The sequence below is a fragment of the Temnothorax longispinosus genome, chromosome 3 (assembly GCF_030848805.1).
Source record: "Temnothorax longispinosus isolate EJ_2023e chromosome 3, Tlon_JGU_v1, whole genome shotgun sequence".
In the NCBI taxonomy this organism is placed as follows: Eukaryota; Metazoa; Arthropoda; class Insecta; order Hymenoptera; family Formicidae; genus Temnothorax; species Temnothorax longispinosus.
This window is the reverse complement of record NC_092360.1, coordinates 18,340,050-18,362,390: the sequence shown is the minus strand read 5'-3', so window position 1 is coordinate 18,362,390 and position 22,341 is coordinate 18,340,050. Positions and strand designations below refer to the sequence as shown.

General features: G+C 40.6%; 4 protein-coding genes across 4 annotated transcripts; 2 read left to right on the top strand and 2 right to left on the bottom strand.

Annotated features, from left to right (window-relative positions):
• Nucleotides 1–14,689: 14,689 nt before the first annotated feature.
• Nucleotides 14,690–15,469, bottom strand: LOC139810122 (E3 SUMO-protein ligase ZBED1-like). Its single transcript, XM_071773441.1, has one exon. It carries the CDS (start codon nt 15,467–15,469, stop codon nt 14,690–14,692), a length of 780 nt encoding a protein of 259 aa, XP_071629542.1.
• A 51-nt stretch (nt 15,470–15,520) lies between these two features.
• LOC139810120 (E3 SUMO-protein ligase ZBED1-like) lies at nt 15,521–17,136 on the bottom strand. The gene is made up of 2 exons (XM_071773439.1): nt 16,964–17,136; nt 15,521–16,346 (listed from the first exon to the last, which is right to left on the bottom strand). Exons 1-2 carry the CDS (start codon nt 17,134–17,136, stop codon nt 15,521–15,523), a joined length of 999 nt encoding a protein of 332 aa, XP_071629540.1.
• Nucleotides 17,137–18,071: 935 nt separating this feature from the next.
• On the top strand, nt 18,072–19,544 carry LOC139810119 (uncharacterized). The gene has a single exon (XM_071773438.1). It carries the CDS (start codon nt 18,072–18,074, stop codon nt 19,542–19,544), a length of 1,473 nt encoding a protein of 490 aa, XP_071629539.1.
• A 1,090-nt stretch (nt 19,545–20,634) lies between these two features.
• Nucleotides 20,635–21,597, top strand: LOC139810118 (uncharacterized). The gene has a single exon (XM_071773436.1). The coding sequence runs from the start codon at nt 20,635–20,637 to the stop codon at nt 21,595–21,597; it is 963 nt and encodes a 320-aa protein (XP_071629537.1).
• Nucleotides 21,598–22,341: the final 744 nt, after the last annotated feature.

The following is a 22,341-nucleotide window of genomic DNA, read 5'->3' as shown; positions in this document are numbered from 1 at the left end:
TGTATATAACAAGGCTTTAGGCTGCGTTCCCACTATACGCGTCGCGCGTCGCGTCGTCTGTCGTTAACCAATTTAAAGCGGGGAGCACACACTTCTGCATAACGCATAATGCGTAAGCATAAGAAAATTGATTGGTCTATTTTCTTATGCACATGTGTATGGACCAATCAATTTTCTTATGCTTACGCATCATGCGTTATGCAGAAGTGTGTGCTCCCTACTTAAACATCCCGTCACAAGTAATGTAATAAAATGGGATATGTTTTGATTGGTTAACGACAGACGACGCGATGCGCGAAGCGTATAGTGGAAACGCAGCCTTAAAGCGTCGTCTACAATACACAGAGTAAGGCTGAGTTTCCACTGAGCGCGTCACGCGTCGCGTCGTCACAAGTTAACCAATCAAAACATCCCATTTCATTACATTCTTGTGACGGGATCGAAATGGGATGTTTTGATTGGATAACTTGTGACGACGCGACGCGTGACGCGCTCAGTGGAAACTCAGCCTTACTCTGTGTATTGTAGACGACGCTTTAAGGCTGCGTTTCCACTATACGCTTCGCGCATCGCGTCGTCTGTCGTTAACCAATCAAAACATATCCCATTTTATTACATTACTTGTGACGGGATCGAAATGGGATGTTTTGATTGGATGACGCGACGCGTGACGCGCTCAGTGGAAACTCAGCCTAAGCGTGGAATAAGGACATAGTATAACTAGTATGCTCACTCTCTGTCGGCACCTTTGATCTATTGGTTTCCGATTCGCCGCCATGTTTTTGGAGGACCATCGACGTATCAAGCGGTTAAAGGGCCCCGGGTTGTAGTACCTACAAGTAACACTGCTCAAATGTCATACGCCGATTTTTTCGAAACTATGCACACATGTAGAACTTTGAAAAATATTTGTGTCGTGTTTTTTTTATTTTTGCTTATAAAGCGTTTTAAGAGTAGAAACTACCCTCGAAATATTAACCTTCTCAATTCTATGTATAATAATCCTTTAGATTATGCACGTCAATTTTTTGTAAAAATACAGACCAGAAAACCCTGAAAACTCCTAAAGATATTATTTTGGTGCAAAAACCATTCAGGATAACGTATATAGGGTGTAGAAGGTTAATATTTCGAAGGTGGTCCCTATTATACTCTTAAAACGCTTTATGAGCAAAAATAAAAAAATACGACACAAATATTTTTTCAAGTTCTATGTGTACACACTTTCAAAAAAATCGGCGTGTGACACACTTGAGTAATGTTACTTGTTAAATGTGCAAAAAAACTGTATACATTATTCATTCTTATTGGGAATATATGGTCTATAGGTAGAAATACACAAAAAATATTATATAAATAAAAGTGATTAATGAAATTGCTAGAATAACAATGTTTCGATGAATTACTCGAATGCTAATTATATTTGAAATAATTATTATAAATTATGAGATTAAGGTGGAAATGTGATTTCTGCCCAGTGCTTTGAATGTCAACGTGAAGAAATTCAAGCAAGCGCGGGTAAACGGCGGGAGTAACTATGGCTGCGGTCCACTTGACGCTACAAATGCTTCGAAGCATTCCTCTTCTCTTTTCTTTCAATGAAGAAAGAAGGAGAAGAAGAACGCTCTGAAGCATTTGTAGCGTCAAGTGGACCGCAGCCTATGACTCTCTTAAGGTAGCCTACTGTCCTTGTATAGACAAAGATAGACAAGGATAGCACGCTACATTGCACGCACACATACGCACGATGCACATCGACATTATATTTTTATATTACGCTTCTAAATCTTGATTTAGAGGGTTTATCGATGTTTTTCTTGTTGTGCAATTCGGGGGAACTTGTTTTCGCGTTCGTACCAATAGTATATCTCTTATATGAAATACATCTTGTGACGAGCTGACAGCTCGCCGCAACTCGAGACGCCATATTGGGATAAAAGTAGGATAAGGAAATCTGTACTTCCGTAATTTTTTCTCGTTTTCTATATAAAATCGGAGTTTCCCCGAATCATTAATGTATGTACTGCAATTCTGGAGAAGAATTTTTAATTCTGTCAAATTAATACGACGCTACGTGCCGACAAAAAATGCCGGTAAAACAGACGGCTCCAGCATCCCCTTAAGAATTACATTGGAATCATGAGGAATTATGCACCGTGGGCACACAAATTAAATCTTTTTATTTTTGTCACGTGGACAAAACTCGCATCTTGTTTCTTTTTCTACTTTAGCATTATCTCACGTCGCACATTTTGTCATCCGAATATTCGATGCCTAACAGCTCTCAATGGGTGCTTTGAATACTTGTACAGATGTACATAACGTAATCGAATTGTCGCATCATAAATGGGTTATTATAATTAGCTCAATAGATACATTTTCTACAAGTTTCCATTATTTATCTAGAACAGTCTGTAAGTGTAAACTAAATTATGATATACATAATTATATTCTAATGATCTCGTGCTCAAATCTAGTAAAACCGATATTTTAATTAAAAAAATGATAGAAATACAGTCAGATATTGTTTTGAATATATAAATTTACACTACTAACTCGAACAAAATAAATTAAAAAATATAATTTAAAAAATTGCACGAAATACACATTGGAGTTTGAGAGACCCCAGACTTATTTTAAATGTTAATTATTGCAAAACCAATACACAATGATTCGATTGCTTTGATGAGGAGGCGGCATGTTCGACGAGCATGTGCGGCTTACTTGGTTGCCAACATAAATGTCAAGCATCTCCGGCCGGAGGGACTTGCTACTGCCCGGAGGGAAGAACCCTCGCCAATGATTCGCGGACCTGCATTGATCGAGACGAGTGCTCCGAGTGGGGCTTCTGCGAGCAGCTGTGCGAGAACACTGACGGCTGGTACACGTATCACTGCGCGCCCGGCTATATTCTTCACGGGCACAACAAATGTCGCGCCCAGAACATCTCCGCCCTGGAGCTTCTGCTCGCGCAGGCGCGATATGGCGGTTGAGCACGACCGGCGAGGATCAAAAGATAATCGCCAACACCACCGACTACAAATTTTTTTTACAAGGCGGTTCTATTTTCCTAATTTATTTATTCTACCAATAGTTAGTCGAGTTTCAAACTTTATATGTGGGGTCTCGGAAACCCCATGTGTATACCTAGGGTTAAATCCTCTAGTTAATAATAATATTTGGGAGGTGTTGAAAAGACCAGTCCCCGCAAGTGCGGACGCGCTCGAATATTCCCGAAATAATATTCGTTGCGAATTGACGATTGGAAGGTGAAAGCGAGCGTTAGGAATATTCGAGAAACGCTCGATTTGCTCCAAAACGAGTTTATTTGCCTTCCCCCCGGTTTTTTTGGTGTTTTCGCTCGCGCCCGGACCGCCGGTGTACATCGCGTGATCGCTCGTACTGCGACCAATAGTCTGGTCGCTCGACGATTTGGAGCCAATCAGCGTTTCTCACGTCTCGAAATTTCCTCGCGGAAAAGTTCGGAGCTCCGGCCGCGATCGCTTCGCTTGTTCCGGCCGGGAGCTCAGTGAGCCTTGAGAAACCATCGAGAGCGACACGTCGAGCGCAAGCTTATTGTAAAATAAAGTGAGAGTCTATCAAACGACGCCTCAGTTAATTTTTGAACTTCCTCTCCTCGTTCGCGGAGTGACTACCCTCGGGAGATAGCGTTCCGACGCGTAAAGTGCGGACCGGCAAATTCGATTCGATACAAACAATTAATGGTCCTTCGAGCCGCATTCGCAAGCGCGTGAAACGAAGTTCGCGACCGTGTCGCCCATCGTTCATACGTGCTCCTTGCTTCTCGCTCGCTGCGCAGCACAAGTGATTGTCCTCGTCAGCCCGGCGTGCCAGCACGGATACGCGCAGACATTCGCCGATAGAACCGTCGCACGAGAAAATCGTGACCGGATCGTTAGTTCCCGGTTCAAAGGCGGTCTCACGAAACAGTGCAGTGAGAATTGCATTACGAGTGCGGCATCACTGACAACCCTTACAAAAAAGTATTACTAACTGGTTAGTAATAAATACTTATTTTGTGTATTAATAATACTAAAATTAAGTATTTATTAGTACTTGAATCACTGTGATTCAAGTATTGCACAGTATTTTATTACTGGTCAGTAATTTATGAAAGTAGTATTTAATACAGGACGAGTATTGAATACTTAGTATTAAATTTCTGATGAGAAAGCATTTAATACTAGGTGATAAATATGGCACGCCGTTTTACTTTTTAATGGCATCAATAATATTCTACACAATATAAAAGTTTCCAAAAATAATTGTTCTAAGAAAAATAGCGATTCTTACTAATGATTTTAAATTATGTCGAACATAATAAAATTGGACGAATTAAATTATGTCGGGACATAAAATAATTCCGAATTTTTATTATGTTCCGACATCATAGTAATTCATCCAATTAAAATTATATCGGAACATAATAAAAATTGTACGGCAAGCCGTTTTACTTTTTAATAGCATAATAAATATTCCATTCAATATAAAAGATCAAAAAATAATAGTCTTAAAAAAAATTACAATAAATTAAAATTATGTCAAGACATCATAAAAATTCGGAATTATTTTTACGTGTCAATATCATTTTAATTCAACCAATTTTTATGATGTCACGACATAATTTTAATTCAACGAATTAAAATTTGATATACATAATAAAAATTGCATGGCACACCGTTTTACTTTTCAATAGCATAAATAATAATCTATACAATATAAAAGTTTCAAAAATAATTGTCGAGAAAAATAGCGATTTTTACTAATGAATTAAATTTATGTCAAACATAATAAAAATTGCATAAATTAAAATTATGTCGGGACATAATAAAAATTCGGAATTATTTTTATGTCCTAACATAATTTTAATTCACGAATTAAAATTATGTCTGGACATCATAAAAATTAGATGAATTAAAATTATGTCGAGACATCATAAAAATTGTATGAATTAAAATGATGTCGACATCATAAAAATTGAATGAATTAAAATTATGTCGAGACATAATAAAAATTGTATGAATTAAAATTATGTCGAGACATCATAAAAATTGTATGAATTAAAATTATGTCGACATCATAAAAATTGAATAAATTAAAATTATGTCGCTACGTAAAAATAATTCCGAATTTTTATGATGTGTCGACATAATTTTAATTCATACAATTTTTATGATGTCTCGACATAATTTTAATTTATTCAATTTTTATGATGTTTCAATTTTTATGACATCTCGACATAATTTTAATTCATTCAATTTTTATGATGTCTCGACATAATTTTAATTCATTCAATTTTTATGATGTCGACATCATTTTAATTCATATAATTTTTATGATGTCGACATAATTTTAATTCATACAATTTTTATGATGTCTCGACAAAATTTTAATTCATTCAATTTTTATAATGTCTCAATTTTTATGATGTCCGAATTTTTATGATGGCTGAATTTTTATGATGTCTGAATTTTTATGATGTCTCAATTTTTATGATGTCTCAATTTTTATGATGTCTGAATTTTTATGATGTCTGAATTTTTATGATGTCTCAATTTTTATGATGTCTGAATTTTTATGATGTCTCAATTTTTATGTCTCAATTTTTATGATGTCTCAATTTTTATGATGTCTCAATTTTTATGATGTCTCAATTTTTATGATGTCGCGACATAATTTTAATTCCGGAGCTGGTAATTTTCATCCCACAATATTGGCAGCATTGTGTAAGTAGCGTCAACAGTTCTCACAGCTTGAATTCGATGTCTACGTGTCCCAGGTCGCCGATTACGACGTCCAGATAATGCGCTCCGTAGTTTTCGGTGTCTAAGTGTATTAATACCTTGAATTCGATGTCTACGTGTCCCAGGTTGTCGACGACGAGGTCCAGATAGTGCGCTCCGTAGTTTTCGGTGTCTAGGTGTATTAATACCTTGAATTCGATGTCACGTGTCCCAGGTTGCCGATGACGGCGTCCAGATAATGCGCTCCGTAGTTTTTCGGTGTCTAGGTGTATTAATACCTTGAATTTGATGTCTACGTGTCCCAGGTTGCCGACGACGAGGTCCAGATAGTGCGCTCCGTAGTTTTCGGTGTCCAGGTGTATTCATACTTTGAATTCGATGTCTACGTGTCCCAGGTTGCCGATGACGACGTCTAGATAATGCGCTTCGTAGTTTTCGGTGTCTAGGTGTATTAATACCTTGAATTCGATGTCTACGTGTCCCAGGTTGCCGATGACAACGTCCAGATAATGCGCTCCGTAGTTTTCGGTGTCTAGGTGTATTAATAACTTTGAATTCAAATCTAGGACACGTAGGTATCGAATTCGAGGATTTGTTCTAACAACTAGACACCGGAAACTACGGAGCGCACTGCCTAGGTTCCGTCATCGACCTGGAATACATAGATATAGGAAATTATATATATTAACTTTAATTGTAAGTTTTTAATTAATGGTGCCTTTTAATTAATCAGGAACAAATCTAACGGCACTTTTATTATATCATGTGAATACAAGCTTTCGATTGCGATTATAAGACATAGATATATATATTTTTAACTTTATGTACATTATATTTAACAAAATTATAATATTACAAAAAATTATTTTAATCACAAGAATTAAAAAGATAACAGTACAAAATAAAAATATTTAATTAAAATAAAATAAATAAATTTTTATTTTAAAAAACTTGGCGCTGCTAGACCTTGAAATTTAATAAAGTATTAAAATTTGGATTGAATTTAATAAAGCCCAAATTTTTGATTAAATAAAAAATAATTTAGGGAAGTATGCAACGGGAGTCAAATGCAGCGCCAAGTTTTTTTACAAGAAAAATTTATTTATTTTATTTTAATTAATTATTTTTATACGTAATATCTATGTATTCCAGGTCGATGACGGAACCTAGGCAGTGCGCTCCGTAGTTTCCGGTGTCTAGTTGTTAAAACATTCCTTGAATTCGATATCTACGTGTCCTAGATTCGGATTCAAAGTTATTAATACACTTAGACACCTACAGAGACACCTACATCCTAGAAAACTACGGAGCGCACTATCTGGACCTCGTCGTCGGCAACCTGGGACACGTAGCATCGAATTCAAGGTATTAATACACCTAGACACTGAAAACTACGGAGCGCACTATCTGGACCTCGTCGTCGGCAACCTGGGACACGTAGACATCGAATTCAAGGTATTAATACACCTAGACACCGAAAACTACGGAGCGCACTATCTGGACCTCGTCGTTGGCAACCTGGGTCACGCAGACATCGAATTCAAGGTATTAATACACCTAGATACCGAAAACTACGCAGCGCACTATCTGGACGTCGTCATCGCCGACCTGGGACACGTAGACATCGATTTCAAGCTGTAAGAACTGTTGGCGCTACTTACACAATGCTGCCAATATTGTGGGATAAAAATCACCAGCTCCGGAATTAAAATTATGTCGCGACATCATAAAAATTGAGACATCATAAAAATTGAGACATCATAAAAATTCAAACATCATAAAATTCGGACACCATAAAAATTGAGACATCATAAAAATTGAGACATCATAAAAATTCAGACATCATAAAAATTCAGACATCATAAAATTCAGACATCATAAAATTCAGACATCATAAATTGAATGAATTAAATTATGTCGAGACATCATAAAATTGTATGAATTAAAATTATGTCGACATCATAAAAATTGTATAAATTAAAATGATGTCGACATCATAAAAATTGAATAAATTAAAATTATGTCGAAACATCATAAAAATTGAATGAATTAAAATTATGTCGAGATGTCATAAAAATTGAAACATCATAAAAATTGAATGAATTAAAATTATGTCAAGACATCATAAAAATTGAATGAATTAAAATTATGTCGACACATCATAAAAATTCGGAATTATTTTTACGTATCGACATAATTTTAATTCATACAATTTTTATGATGTCTCGACATAATTTTAATTCATTCAATTTTTATTATGTCTCGACATAATTTTAATTCATCAATTTTTATTAAATAATTTTAATCAAATTAAAATATGTCAAACATAAAAAAATTGGATGTATTAAAATTATGTCGGGACGTGATAAAAATTTGAAATTAAATTATATTTTATATATGTCCAGACATAATTTTAATTCGTGAAATTAAAATTATGTCAGGACATAAAATAATTCCGAATTTTTATTATGTCCTGACATAATTTTAATTTATCCAATTTTTATTATGTTTGACATAAATTTAATTCATTAGTACGAATAGCTATTTTTCTCAAGACATTATTGTTTGAAACTTTTATATTATGTAGAATATTATTTATGCTATTAAAAAGTAAAACGGCGTTCCATAGATAAATACTTGTGTAATAAATACTTGTGTTGAATTACTGATGAGTATTTCAATGTTAGTACTGAAATACTGGACCGAGCTAGGATTCCATGTGTAAAATCACTGGCCAGTATTTTAATGTTAATATTCAAGTACTGAACTGATATTTCATGTGAAATTAATCACTGACCAGTACTACAATTTGTATAGAAACATTATAATGGGTAATTCCTGATAATATTAAGGAAGAGAGATAAAAGTAAGGCACAAATACATTTTATATGAAGGTCTGTACTAATTCGTCGTGATAAAAGTGTACAAGTTTTGAAATAATACTGCGGATATCATTCTTATATCCAATTCAAATTTTATTACTCTTTTTAAACTGAATTTGTTTCTTAAGATGATTTTTGAAAAATTATATATTTGCGCTGGTTATGACACATGTAGACTATATATAACACTTACATCAAATTAAGAAGTAGTCTACCACGTAAGGCAGTTGGCTCACGATCCAGAGGTCCCGAGTTCGAATCCCACCAAGGTAAGTGTGTTTTTCAAATACCAGAAAATATTTATAATTATAGACTGCATCTTAAGAAACAAATTTAGTTATAAAATAATAATTAAATTTCGAAAAAAATAATTTTTTTTATGCCGAGTAAATATCAGAAATCGAAATATCGGTGAGTAATTCAATACTAAGCACCAGTAGTTCTGTATAGTATTAATCACTACCTATGTTCGAGATCGTGCAATTCGGTACGGAACATCGCGTCATTACAGCAATTCAAGGCATAAGGCCAGATGTTATAAATTGCTCGCAACACGTATGCATGCAGGGAGGGCGGTCGACGAAATTCAATTTCCACCGTGTCGTTTTAACCGCATTGCAAATCGCCTCCTCAATATTAAAGTTGTCAGTATAGCATGGATCTTTCTTTCGCTCATATTCTAGAAAGTTCGCTAATTGCTAGCAAAACATTGCCACAGCTGACCGAGTGAACAAACAAAGTCAAGCTACACAATAGAAAGGTCCATGCTATAAACAAAAGCGAGCGCAAACAAGTAACGATCCGCAGATCGTCACGTGCGAACAGTGACGTCAGCGCGATGACGTAGGGCTTCGACGGCCAATCACCCTCCCGAAATTCGTAGAAATTTGTCTGGAGGGAGTTTCGCCTCGGAGGTGATAAAACGACCGCCGCCTCGGCGCGGGATCGATTCTCGTTCGTAGATCACCGCTAGTACACCGCTTTATACCGCTTAAACCGCTTTTCGTTTCGCCATCCGCATTTTCGCATTCGCTTAACCGCTCGCCGCTTTTGCCGTACTCAAGTCTGTGCGCGCTCACGGCTCTTCACCTGAAAAGGACTGTAAATAACTGTGTACATCTTATTTTTTGGAACATTATAAACTTTATTATTTTTTTTTACTTGCTGCCTCTCTCCTTGCTTTTGTAGTCGTCCTGTTACCTCGCGCTATCACGCGCAACCGCGTGCTCTCGAACAACCTATAATATTTATCACTACCAGTATTTTCCCAGTATTTCCCAAATAAATATTGACAGTATTAAATCACTGAGATTTTAAGTATTTAGTCAGTAATACTTTTCTGTAAGGGAATTGGCTCACTCAAAAATCGGAGCGCTCTACACTCGCTCTATAAATATTAGTGTCTCGTTCGAACTGAAACCAGTGCTCTCGTCACGAGTGTTCCTCGAGATTCGCAGAAGTCCGGTGAAGCCCGTGCCTGCAATCTTCCTGAACGGAATTCACGAGTGCACCGAGATAATCGCTAATCGGAGTAATCCCGCGCGCACCCGAGCTGTCTGCTCGCCGCGGATTCACTACGAGACATTCTTTACCGACCGTGATTACTGGACCCGAGGCAGTCATGTCGGAGGATCTACAAGGACTCCTTATCGAGCAAAATTGTGTTATCACGTCGATAAGGAGAGTATTGATAAACTTCAAGAAGTTGTCAAAGAGTCAAATCACTCTTTCCAAAACAAAGAGTCGATATTACAGGCGTTGGAAACGCTATGGGAAAAATGCCACGCCATCAAGGTCAGCATTCACCAGACGGCGACCGCCGAGGAAAGGAAGACGGCCCCGTACTTCCTTGAGGAGCAGTTTTACGCAGCCGAGGACGCCTATCTGGAGGCATCAGATTACCTCAACGACACCGTCGGTAAACTCTCCAAGAGCGAGCCGTCCACCGCCGAAAAAGGTAGCGACCATTCTTTTCGCGATGCATTCGCCGGAGCATCATTACAATTGCCTCGTATCACGCTTCCCAAATTTTCGGGAAATTTTGCTGAATGGGAAAATTTCCGCGTTATTTTCGAGTCACTCGTTGCGGTAAATGAGTCATTATCGAATACTCAAAAACTTCATTATTTGAAGGCGAGCGTTACGGGTGACGCCGCATTGCTAATCAACAGTATTAAAGTTTTCGATGCAAATTACCAAGCCGCATGATAACTCCTCGCGGACGAATACGATAATCAAAACGCGATTATTCATTCGCATATCCATGCTTTCGCCGATCTGCCTAAAATGAAGACGGAAAACGTTATCGAGTTGAAACGACTTCGCGACAACGTATCAGCTTCTCTAGCTGCTTTAACGAACTTAGATCGTCCGGTTATTTATTGGGACGATTTGCTTGTGTACTTGATAGCGCAGAAATTTAGTTCGAAAACACGTAATGAGTGGAATTTGATACGAGGCAATTCCGACGCGTACCCGACATACAAGGAAATCCACGATTTTATGACTCTGCGAATTCGCGGTCTAGCGGACTACCCCGCGCAGTCCGATCTCGCGGCGAATAACCCGCGCGCTAACAATCAAGGCCCGTTCGTCAGTAAATAACATGTCCGCCGAAAAATGCGTCGGTTGCTCCGGCAATCATTATTTGGCCAAATGCGACGACTTTAAAGGTCAATCGGTAGAGCAACGAATACAACTTGCTCGTCAGTACAAATGCTGTCTCAATTGTTTACGAATCGGTCATTTCTTGAAAAATTGCCCGAGCAAAGGTCGATGCAACCGTTGCCGTCGAAATCATCATACACTCTTACATATCGAATTCGACGAAGGTTCGAAGAAACAGAATCCCTCTGCCATCGCGTCGATTACAGAGCCGTCAAACCCTGTCGCGTTACCCGCTCCATCCACGCCGAGCACGGTTGCATCGGCGTCTGTTCAAACAGTTCACCCCTCCCGAGAACTTACAAAACTGCCGCCACAAGTACTGCTCGCGACCGCATGGATTAAACTGACTACTCCGGAGGGTGCCTTTAAGTTGCGCGCGTTATTGGATCAAGGCTCTACGTATTAGGGCTGCGGCTATCCGGATAAAAATTATTCGAATATTCAGATAACGGATATAATGAATATTCGTTATCCGGATCATCGGATATCTGAATATTTAAATAATCTGCAACAAAATGTTCGAATATTTCGGATATCCGGATAGTGCAGATATCCGGATAATGCGGATATCCAAAAATAGCGTAGATATGCGGATATTCGGATAATATATGAACATTGTTCTTTCGTGAACACGTAGATATTGCACAATGTCAGATTTGTTTGCAATCTGACCGATGAGCATTTTATTCTTCTTAAAGGGGTATTCACATTCGAAGCGTCGAAAAATAGGCGTATTTCACAAATTTTTTGCGGGAGCCTAATGTATTGGCTACTTACAAGGATTTTACATGGATTATGTCTACCTCCAAGGAGCTACTTTTGTTTTACCTACGTAATGATGAGAAGGCCATGATTCCTTAATCTCCTGGAAATTAACAAAACTTGCCTCGTGGGGACAGATGAAGACGCATATCTTGTTTATGTTTTATCATAGTTTCACACAGTCATTTAATGTTTTGCGAAAATGACAATTGATCACATGTTTCACACACTGTTTTGCATATCAAGAGACACGGTAGTGTCTCGCGCCAAGTACGCGTTTCATACACGCAATGCGCTGACCCAAGCAGAACAGAAAGTCAGATGTTATCAAAATAACGACAATATTATTTATTTATTTAGTCGACTATACATGCCTTTTCAAGTCACAGCAAGTATTAGATAATGCACAGAAAAGAACAAGGTTCACTGTAAGAAAAACAAAGACTATCATATATATAAAAAAGGAAAATAAAAATCTCTTTTATTTATTTACTCTTTTAGACAAACAAAGACTATCATATATATAAAAAAGGAAAATAAAAATCTCTTTTATTTATTTACTCTTTTAGACAATTCTATTTTAGTAGGTTTCCCAGATTCTAAAGTTATTTAGCTTGTTTCTTGCGCGACCGAGGTACCCTCAGGACACGAAGTATGCCGGGACCACCCTGTCCAGGGCGCGGGGCAAGAACCAAGGAGGTAGCGAAAAGAGGGTTCAAAAAACGCTCGCCGGGTTATTCTGACAAACACACTTTATTGCACATAGAGTACTTCTCGCATTCACGCACCCGAGCACCCGGAGCATTCGCGGGATGGCGGGACGGAAATCTTGAGTCGCTCCTTCTGTCTGCGTGGCTCGCGAAACGGAAATCTTGTAGAGCGGTAGATGACCGCCCTCGCGTTCGGAGATCTTGCTCGCGGTCAACGGATATCTTGGCGCGAAGCAGACGAGCGACCGCGGTCACGAGGTGCGAGATGCTCAGGCTTTCTTTTTGTCTCGGATACGCGATAGTGAGTTCGCGTTTTACACAATCACTATACGCTTTACATTCACGCTGATGGTCCGTGTTCACGAACGGCGCGGCACGACAAAATGGCCGCGAGAGAGGGGTCGATATCGGGATCGAACTCCCTGCGCTGAGTTATTGAGAAGTGATCGCTTGCACTTACGCTCGGTTATCACAACACTTGTTGCAATCACTATACCCGGGCTGACTGCCTGTGACGGTTTCGTTCGCCGTCTGTACGGTCCTTTAGATGAGGATCACGGTACCGCACGCGGTGATCACGTGATCCGTTTGTGCGCGTTGCCCACTCGATTGCGGGCGACAAATCTCGTCAATCTCGTATGACGAGAGATATTGCGCGACGACTAATGCCGCTCGCGACGACACTTGTACGCTCGAAACTACCCCTCGCACAGGGCTTCTCGCGTCCCCCAATACCGAACTCCTCGCAGTCGGAAAACGGCTCACTCTTAGCGGCACTAGTGAAAGAGCGATTCGAGATGTTTCACGCGGCGATCTCACGGATGCGGCTCGCGATGAAACTTGATTACGGACTTCACGCACTGGCGGTCGAGATCACTCCCGATAGGCACAATGTCGCGAACGCCCGGCTCGATGTGTCTCTTGTCGCGGCAGAGAACAGAAGAAGGCGCGGATCGATATCGATTATCCTTCGTCCCGATAGGAGACCCTCGGCGGGGTATGGGCCTCACGAAGGGCCAATCACATGGATCCGCGATGTAACGCGTTGCGCGGTATACATATTTAGGAATACGCGTGCGCGTTCTGCAATCGCGCTGTCGAAACGGTAAGCGCGATAGTCGGGTGATCTCGGATAAAGTCGAGTCAAGCCCGAGGGTTGTTTGTGCTTGCGCCAGGGGCGATTACTTTCGCGACAGCGCCCTGCCAACTGATTTTACCTTAATCCTAAACATAGCTGAAAAACAAAGAGATTGCTATTCTAACATAAAAAAGCAAAAAAAGAGTGACCGCAAAAACAGGCCAAAAATCGCCTGTTTTCACCCTTGTCTTTTTTCACCCTTGAATTTAGACTTCTACTTAGTTAGTACTAAATGATAGTCTATAATGAGTCATGAATCCTCAGAAAGTTTCAGATTGAGCCGGGTTTGAAAAAAAAAGGCGAGGGAACTCACTCTAATCAAGCAGCCCAAAAGTGAGAGGGGACTCACTTTAATCACATTTATACTAACATATATTCGCGTATACCTGTAAATAATCACATAACAGCGAACGAATACGTTTTTTGAACCTATTATTATGTAAGTTTCCATTTCAACGTTTTAAACGTTTTAACAGCGAATACGCAACCAACTTTGACCCTCCATATCTTGAAAATAAAAAGCCGGCTTAATCTGAAACTTTCTGAGGATTCATGACTCTATTATAGACTATCATTTAGTACCAAGTAGAAGTTTAAATTCAAGGGTAAAAAAAGAGGCGATTTTTGCGGTCACTCTTTCAGACAACAAAAATAATTAATTAATTAGAGTTAATTAGAGAAAATTACTGAAAAATATATTAGTGTAACTCAACCAGACATTATAAATTAAATGATGAAAAACTGGACTATTTAGGATTACTTAGGTCAAATAAGAGATCTATTTTGGTGCAGAAATATTAAATGAGATACATTCTCTGGTAACAAACAACTTCGTTTCGCCGAGACAATGTTTCCTGCAGTGGAAAACACCCTTTCCGCTGTAGCAGATGAGGCAGGAATGCACAAAAGCTGGCGGGCTATTTTAGCCACTGCTGGGAAGCATACTTCATGTGCCTTCCACCAAGCGCACAGATCAAGATTATGGTCAATCTGAGTTTCCGCGACGTATTTGGCAAAATCATCACCCTCATGATTTTCGTCCATTCCGAGAAGGAAATCCATGACCGTCGAGCCTTGACGCTGCTCGTTGCCATTAGGTGTGGCTAAATGTCTGTGGTTTAAATTAGTGCGCCTTTGCACTTCTGTGTGTATAAATGAGCGTACACTTTCAGATGGTTCCGCTATCAACTTCTTATGTCGAGGATCGAGTAAAGTGGCCATTTGCATCGCTGTCACTTCATTGTTAACGTTAATATTTTCCATCTTGAATCGATCAGTGAGGTCTAAGGCCGCTCGAACTTTAAAAGTTCTTTGTAAAGAACTGTCATCGTCTTTTACCAGTAAATGGCGATTGATTAAATTGTAGATAATGGGACGCACTATACTCAATGTGATGGACTTTTCGGCGCATAAGATTGTGGTTGCTTGTTGGAATGGTTTTAGCAATACTGTAAGCTGCATAACTTTTACCCACTCTGCTTCGCATAGTTCTAACTTAGCAGCAATCGCCGACTTGAATACGGACCGGTCACTTAAAGCTGCCATAATGCCGGATCGCAAAGTTTGAAGTCTATCTAACATAAAGAATGTGGAATCTCAACGTGTCGGACATCTCTGCATTAGTCGCAATGTTGGCAATCCGAGACTTTTCAACTTATCCTCTAAAGCGGTTGTTCTGCTATAAGAATGCCGGAATGCACTAACAATTTCTGCCCCTTTCTTTATCACAGACACACATTCTGGTGCTTCTAAGGCTGTATTGACAGACAATTGTATGGTGTGTGCTGCACATCGTACACTGAGCATACCGTCCGTATCGCCTAGTTCTTTAGCTGCCTTAACAATATTACTAGCATTGTCATGTACAAGTCCAGTAACTTTGTTAGTTAAATTCCATTCTTGCACAACCTCGCGAATTGTTTTCTGCAAATGTTCAGCAGTGTGGCTCTCAGTCATTTCTCTCGTCATCAAATTGACGGTGTGTGGGATCCAGTTGTCATCAAGGTAGTGTGCTGATAATGTTATATAACTGTCATTTGCCTTAGACGTCCACGCATCTGTTGTAATGGCTACAGCGTCGACTTTATCTAATGTGGTGCGCACCTGTTCCGCTGCCTCGTTGTACAAAGTGCGCATTCGGTTGTCAATCGTCCTTCTTGAAGGTACTTTGTAACCTGGAACACTGATAGCCATGAACTGAATAAAACCTTCATTCTCTACAATCGATGTTGGGAGCATGTCGATCGCAATCATTTTGCAAATAGCCATGGTGATATCCTCTGCACGTCTAGAATTCACAAGTTTTTTCGTTGAAATAATATTTTGAGATGTAGTGAAGCGCCTTTTCTTGCTGTTAGGTTCTGACTGCTCACATTCTTGGTCTAGGCCATTAGAACTCGAGTCAGAATCGCTCATGGTTTGCCTGGAAACCAGTAAAGTTTTGAAATTTTTATATTCTAAATTCATAGTAATAACTTTTTATCTAAATTGTGAATTGATCTGAAATTTGGTCCCGAACTTTAAAAGAGAATACAAAATATTAGATATATACACGGAGAGAATTTTCTCTTAAAATTTACCCTGAAATCATGGTAGTTGTGGGACAACATGTACCACCAAGAATTTTATGCGAGCTATTCTGATTAATATCTACCATAATAAAAATATTAATATCTATTACATTAAAAGATAAATTATGTTTGATTAATTTTACTAAAATATATCTAGGAAATTTCAATAATTTTTCAAAATTTACCAATTTGCTTGGTAATTTTTATCACGTTGTTTGTAAAATGTCTTTTGTATATTTTAAAAATTTTTTGGTTGCCAAGTTGTCCCAAGTTTGTAGTGAATTTAAGAGTAAAATATAACAAAAAATTCTCTCTGTGTACAGATATTAAATTTTATCAACTTCATAGCATTTTGACAAACTTTCCAGAACATTCTTAAGGAATATACTGTTTTAACATTGAAAAGGAAAACATAAGAAAACGTTGAATGGTATCGAAAATACGGCAGCGTTAAAAATAAAAAACTTACCTGTGAATACGTGACGATGAAGCTCCGAGCACTACTTTGTGTTTCGTATTATAATGGTTCCACAGACATGTCGTGGAACCTTTATGAGACAGTTTTGACTCACAGTACCTGCATACCGCCTCGCTATTGTCGGCTGATTGCATGAAATGCTCCCACACTTTACTTTTCCCCATCGCTGAAAGATTCAGATGTTCTAGCTTTTGCTGCGTACTCAGTTTCTATCCAGAATACCGATTGAAATAGTATTAACTAGATTTCAAACCTTTGTATGGCTGTTACTGGTCTCCCTACACCAAGTGCTTGCTAATGGTCGTGCGCCTATGCTGCCTATACGACACTGCTATACTAGACACTAAACGCTCGACCGAGGTGAAATCAACAAATACGTAGCACAAATGAATACGTAAGTCGAGAAGTGTTATGTTGACATAATAAAATTTGAAGTTTAGCATGACAGCCGCATATAGTAGAATTAAGGTTTTCAGTTTTCTACTTGTAGAGAAATGTACCCAAACAGACCACATTTGTCTCCGCAAAGCATAAAGTTTTCTTCCCGCTTTCCACCAACTCAAAGTATGCATATCTGCGTGCGCATTATTTTAATATCAGAAATATTCGGATAATACGTATGTATATTCAAAATATTCGAATAATACGGATAGCGTGTTATTCGGATAATACGAATAACCAGTTATCCGAATAACCGAATAGTTATTATCCAAATATTCAGCTATTCGAATAATTTTTATTTTAAGTGGTTATCCGAATATCCGAATATTCGGATATCACGAATATTCGAATTTTAATCGCACCACTACTACGTATAGCTTTATTTCGGAGTCGCTTTGCCAAATAATGCGTACCAGGCGTTATCGTGCCGGTTTGAAAATACATTGCTTCGGCGAGAAATTTAGCGGCATGGCTAAATCTCGCATGCATCTCACTCTCGCGCCCTGTTCGGGACAAGGTCCGACGTTTCCTTTTACGGGTTATGTCTATCAGAAAATAACGTCATATTCAGCCTCTCAAACCAGACCTACCGAATTGTAGCCACATTTGCATGATCTGCAATTAGCGGATCCTGAGCCGTCTAGCCGTCACCCGATTCATGTGCTCATCGGCGGGCGCGGACTTATACGGATCGCTATTGTTGAATGACGTTCGTCAAGGGCCTTTCGGCACTCCCACGGCTCAGCTCACAGTTTTGGGTTGGATCGTCTCAGGCCCTACCGGAAACGCTAGCTCAGATACGGAATCCGCTTCGGTTCTTAACTGCGTAACATGTGAAGAAACAAACTCGTTACTTCAGCGATTTTGGGCTGACGAAAGTATCCCTGCTCAAACTCCTCTTACTGAGGAAGACGAACGATGTGAACGACACTTCGTCGAAACCCATTCGCGTAATTCGCAGGGGCGCTACATCGTGCGTCTACCGTTTAAGAACGGTCCCCCGGGTAATATTGGTGACACTCTTCAAAGGGCTATGCTCTTATACAAAAAAATGGAAAGCAGATTGCTGCAAAGGCTAACAATCGTTAATCAGTACCATGAATTTCTTGCGGAATACGAGTCTATGGGTCACATGAAATTAGCGAGCGCGTGCGAGGCATCGCTATTTCCCCCAGTCTACATACCTCATCATTTTGTGCTGCGCGAGTCGAGCTCAACTACGAAACTTTGCGTAGTATTTAACGCTTCCTATAAAACAAGCGACGGAACTTCGCTTAACGATCACCTGATGGTCAGCCCCAATCTTCAACAAGATATCGCGGCGATCATATTACGTTGGAGACAATTTTGCTACGTATATACTGCGGACATTGCAAAAATGTTCCGGCAAATTTTGATACATCCGGATGATGCAAACTTTCAAAGAATTGTTTGGCGTCCGCGAAACAGCCTACTGATCCTACTTTACTGTCTACTCACGGTCACATACGGCCAAGTGCCGTCTCCATTTCTCGCGAAGCGTACTCTACGTCAATTAGGACTGGACGAAGGCAAGGCCTTCCCAGCCGCTCTCCAGATATTAGAAGAACAAATTTACGTTGATGATGTCCTCTTCGGGGAGGACGATATCGCGACTCTCAAGGAAACCCGCGCACAGCTCATCGCTTTAATGAAACGAGGAGGATTTCCCCTCCATAAATGGTCAGCGAATTCCGCGGAACTTTTGCGAGACATTCCCGTGGATCAATGCGAATCCTCTGATCGTAACCTCAAAGAGGACGATACTCTCAAAGTATTAGGTCTGTCTTGGTCGCCACACGAGGATTTATTCCGTTTTCTAGCAACTCAATGCTCTCCAACGGTGCACACGAAACGCTCCATATTGTCATTTATCGCGAAGCTTTATGACCCCCTTGGATGGGCATCCCCCATCGTCATCTCTGCTAAAATTCTAATGCAGGAGCTTTGGTTACGAAAACTTGAATGGGATACTCCGATTCCGGAAGATCTATTGACGCGTTGGACCGATTACAGCACTGATCTGTGTAAGATTAACGACGTGCGCATTCCTCGATGGACCGGAATGCATCGAAACATGATCGGAGTAGCACTTCACATTCGGGTTCGCTGACGCTTCCTCCAGAGCTTATGCTGCCGTCGTCTATCTCAGAGTCCCGCATAGTAATTCGAACATACAGATCAGTCTTCTTGCGGCAAAGACGAAGGTCGCCCCGTTAAAAACAGTCAGTGTTCCTAGACTCGAACTCAACGCCGTCGTGCTGTTGATTAGATTATTGGAATGGGTCAGAACTTCTTTGAAATTTGAAGGAGTTCCTCTGTTTGGATGGACGGATTCGAACATTGTGTTAGCTTGAATCCGTCAACATCCATCCAGATGAAATTCGTACGTTGCCAACCGCGTTTCGGAAATACAAACTCGCCTCCCTTCCATGAACTGGAATCACGTTCGCTCAAAGGATAACCCGGCTGATTGCGCATCTAGAGGCCTTTCAGCCACTGAATTGGTTGGACACGAGTTATGGTGGTCCGGGTCGCCCTGGCTCCGTGAGCACTCCGACTCATGGCCTATTCCGGACGAACCTTTGCCCATGCGAGAGAATACGCTCAAAACGGTACTCGCGGAAGAGCGTAAATCAGCTATTCATCATGCCGACTCTTCTCCGGAATGGGACCTACCTGACACTTGCTCCAGTTGGACCCGGCTCCTCCGCGTTACTGCGTATATCAAACGCTTTATTCAGAACTTAAAAAACAAGTCCGCCTCTTCACCAATTGTAACTTCAAGATTATTCATACGGGAGCTCCGAGATGCTTCCGCCTTTTGGCTGAGATCAGTGCAGTTAACTTATTTCTCAACCGAGTGGAAAGCTCTAAAGGCCCGCTCTCCTATTACCCGGACGAGTCCGTTATGTTCTCTTAACCCATTCATTGGGGAAGATGAGTTAATACGGCTTGGCGGGCGGCTTGAAAATTCAACACTGGGCTACAATGAGCGCCACCCCGTAATACTCCCGAAACATCGCATCTCGGAGCTAATAATTGACCAAGCTCACAAACTTTCGCTCCACGGCGGAACGCAGCTGACGCTGAGAGTTTTGAGACAGAACTTCTGGATTCTTTCCGCGCGTAGTCTGGTTAGGTCCCATGTACTTTGCTGTGTCGCGTGTGTTTGTCAGTCCGCGAACACCGCTACTCAGCTCATGGGCGATCTGCCCAAACAGCGAGTAAATCCTTCTCCGCCCTTTACTCACACCGGAGTTGACTACGCCGGCCCTATGAACGTTATTCCGTTTGTTGGCCGGGGTCAAAGGGGGAGGAAGCATTACGTCGCCGTGTGTCTCGCGACCAGAGCTATTCATCTTGAGTGCGTAGAGGACTACTCGACGGAAGGTTTTCTCGCTGCATTTCAGCGTTTCGTAAGTCGACGAGGTCTCCCGTCTGATATATATAGCGATAACGGCACAAATTTTCAAGGTTCTGATCGCGAGCTTCAGCGTCATTTTCTCGCTCTTATGCAAGACCCTCTGCTAAATGACACTTTGACCAACGACGGTGTAAAGTGGCATTTCATACCCCCGGCAGCGCCACATTTCGGGGGGATTTGGGAGGCTAGTGTTAAGAGTCTGAAACAACACATGAGACGAGTAATAGGGTCTCGTACCTTGTCGCGGGCCGAATTCGTCACACTCTTGTGTAAGATCGAAGCTTGCCTAAATTCTAGACCGATCACCGCTCTCAGCGATGATCCGACGGACCTTTCCGCGTTAACGCCTGGACACTTTCTAATAGGACGTCCGCTTGTTAGCGTACCGGAGGAATCCGTCCTCGAACTCGACACGAGCCGCCTATCGCGATGGCAACATATACGGTTAATGCAGGAACAGATTTGGCGTTCTTGGTCAGCAGATTATTTACATTCCCTGCAACAACGCCATAAATGGTCTGAATCGTCTCCCGACCTCAAAATTGACGAGCTAGTTCTGCTGAAAAATAACTTACTGCCTCTCTCAAAGTGGGAGCTCACGCGAATCCGACAGGTTCACCCGGGAGCTGACGGACGCGTACGGGTGATTACTGTACGTACGGCTAACTCGGAATTCAAAAGACCAATAACTCAAATCTGTCGCCTGCCTGAAACCATTAACCGATCCTCGTCGGAATAACCGACAGCGATACGGTTTCTCGATTCACGTATGATCATATCATTGTAAATAGTTGACTGTATCATTGTAAATATCTGACTGTAAATATAGTATGCATAAGTTAAGTACGCTTAAGTTCTAAGGTGATGTAAAATAAACACACGACAACTACCTGTAAGATAGACTTAATAATGTGAAAACTGCCGCTCTCGATTCAGGGAAAACGACTGCGAAAATCAAACGTTCTCGTGCCTCTTCTTTCGTATCCGTTCGAATACGAGGCGGGCGGTATGTTGAAAAGACCAGTCCCCGCAAGTGCGGAACGCGCTCGAATATTCCCGAAATAATATTCGTTGCGAATTGACGATTGAAAGGTGAAAGCGAACGTTAGGAATATTCGAGAAACGCTCGATTTGCTCCAAAACGAGTTTATTTGCCTTCCCCCCGGTTTTTTTGGTGTTTTTGCTCGTGCCCGGACCGCCGGTGTACATCGCGTGATCGCTCGTACTGCGACCAATAGTCTGGTCGCTCGACGATTTGGAGCCAATCAGCGTTTCTCACGTCTCGAAATTTTCTCGCGGAAAAGTTCGGAGCTCCGGCCGCGATCGCTTCGCTTGCTCCGGCCGGGAGCTCAGTGAGCCTTGAGAAACCATCAAGAGCGACACGTCGAGCGCAAGCTTATTGTAAAATAAAGTGAGAGTCTATCAAACGACGCCTTAGTTAATTTTTGAACTTCCTCTCTGTAGTATTCTAAGGTTGGCACTT

Bases quoted from the DNA above. Each gene is read 5' to 3' on its own strand.
- LOC139810122 (XM_071773441.1), bottom strand. From the start codon at position 15,469: ATGGCAGCTTTAAGTGACCGGTCCGTATTCAAGTCGGCGATTGCTGCT.
- LOC139810120 (XM_071773439.1), bottom strand. From the start codon at position 17,136: ATGGGGAAAAGTAAAGTGTGGGAGCATTTCATGCAATCAGCCGACAAT. The intron at 16,347-16,963 runs GTAAGTTTTTTA...ACTGGTTTCCAG, and splicing joins TCATCGTCACGTATTCACAG to GCAAACCATGAGCGATTCTG.
- LOC139810119 (XM_071773438.1), top strand. From the start codon at position 18,072: ATGTGCTCATCGGCGGGCGCGGACTTATACGGATCGCTATTGTTGAAT.
- LOC139810118 (XM_071773436.1), top strand. From the start codon at position 20,635: ATGGGCGATCTGCCCAAACAGCGAGTAAATCCTTCTCCGCCCTTTACT.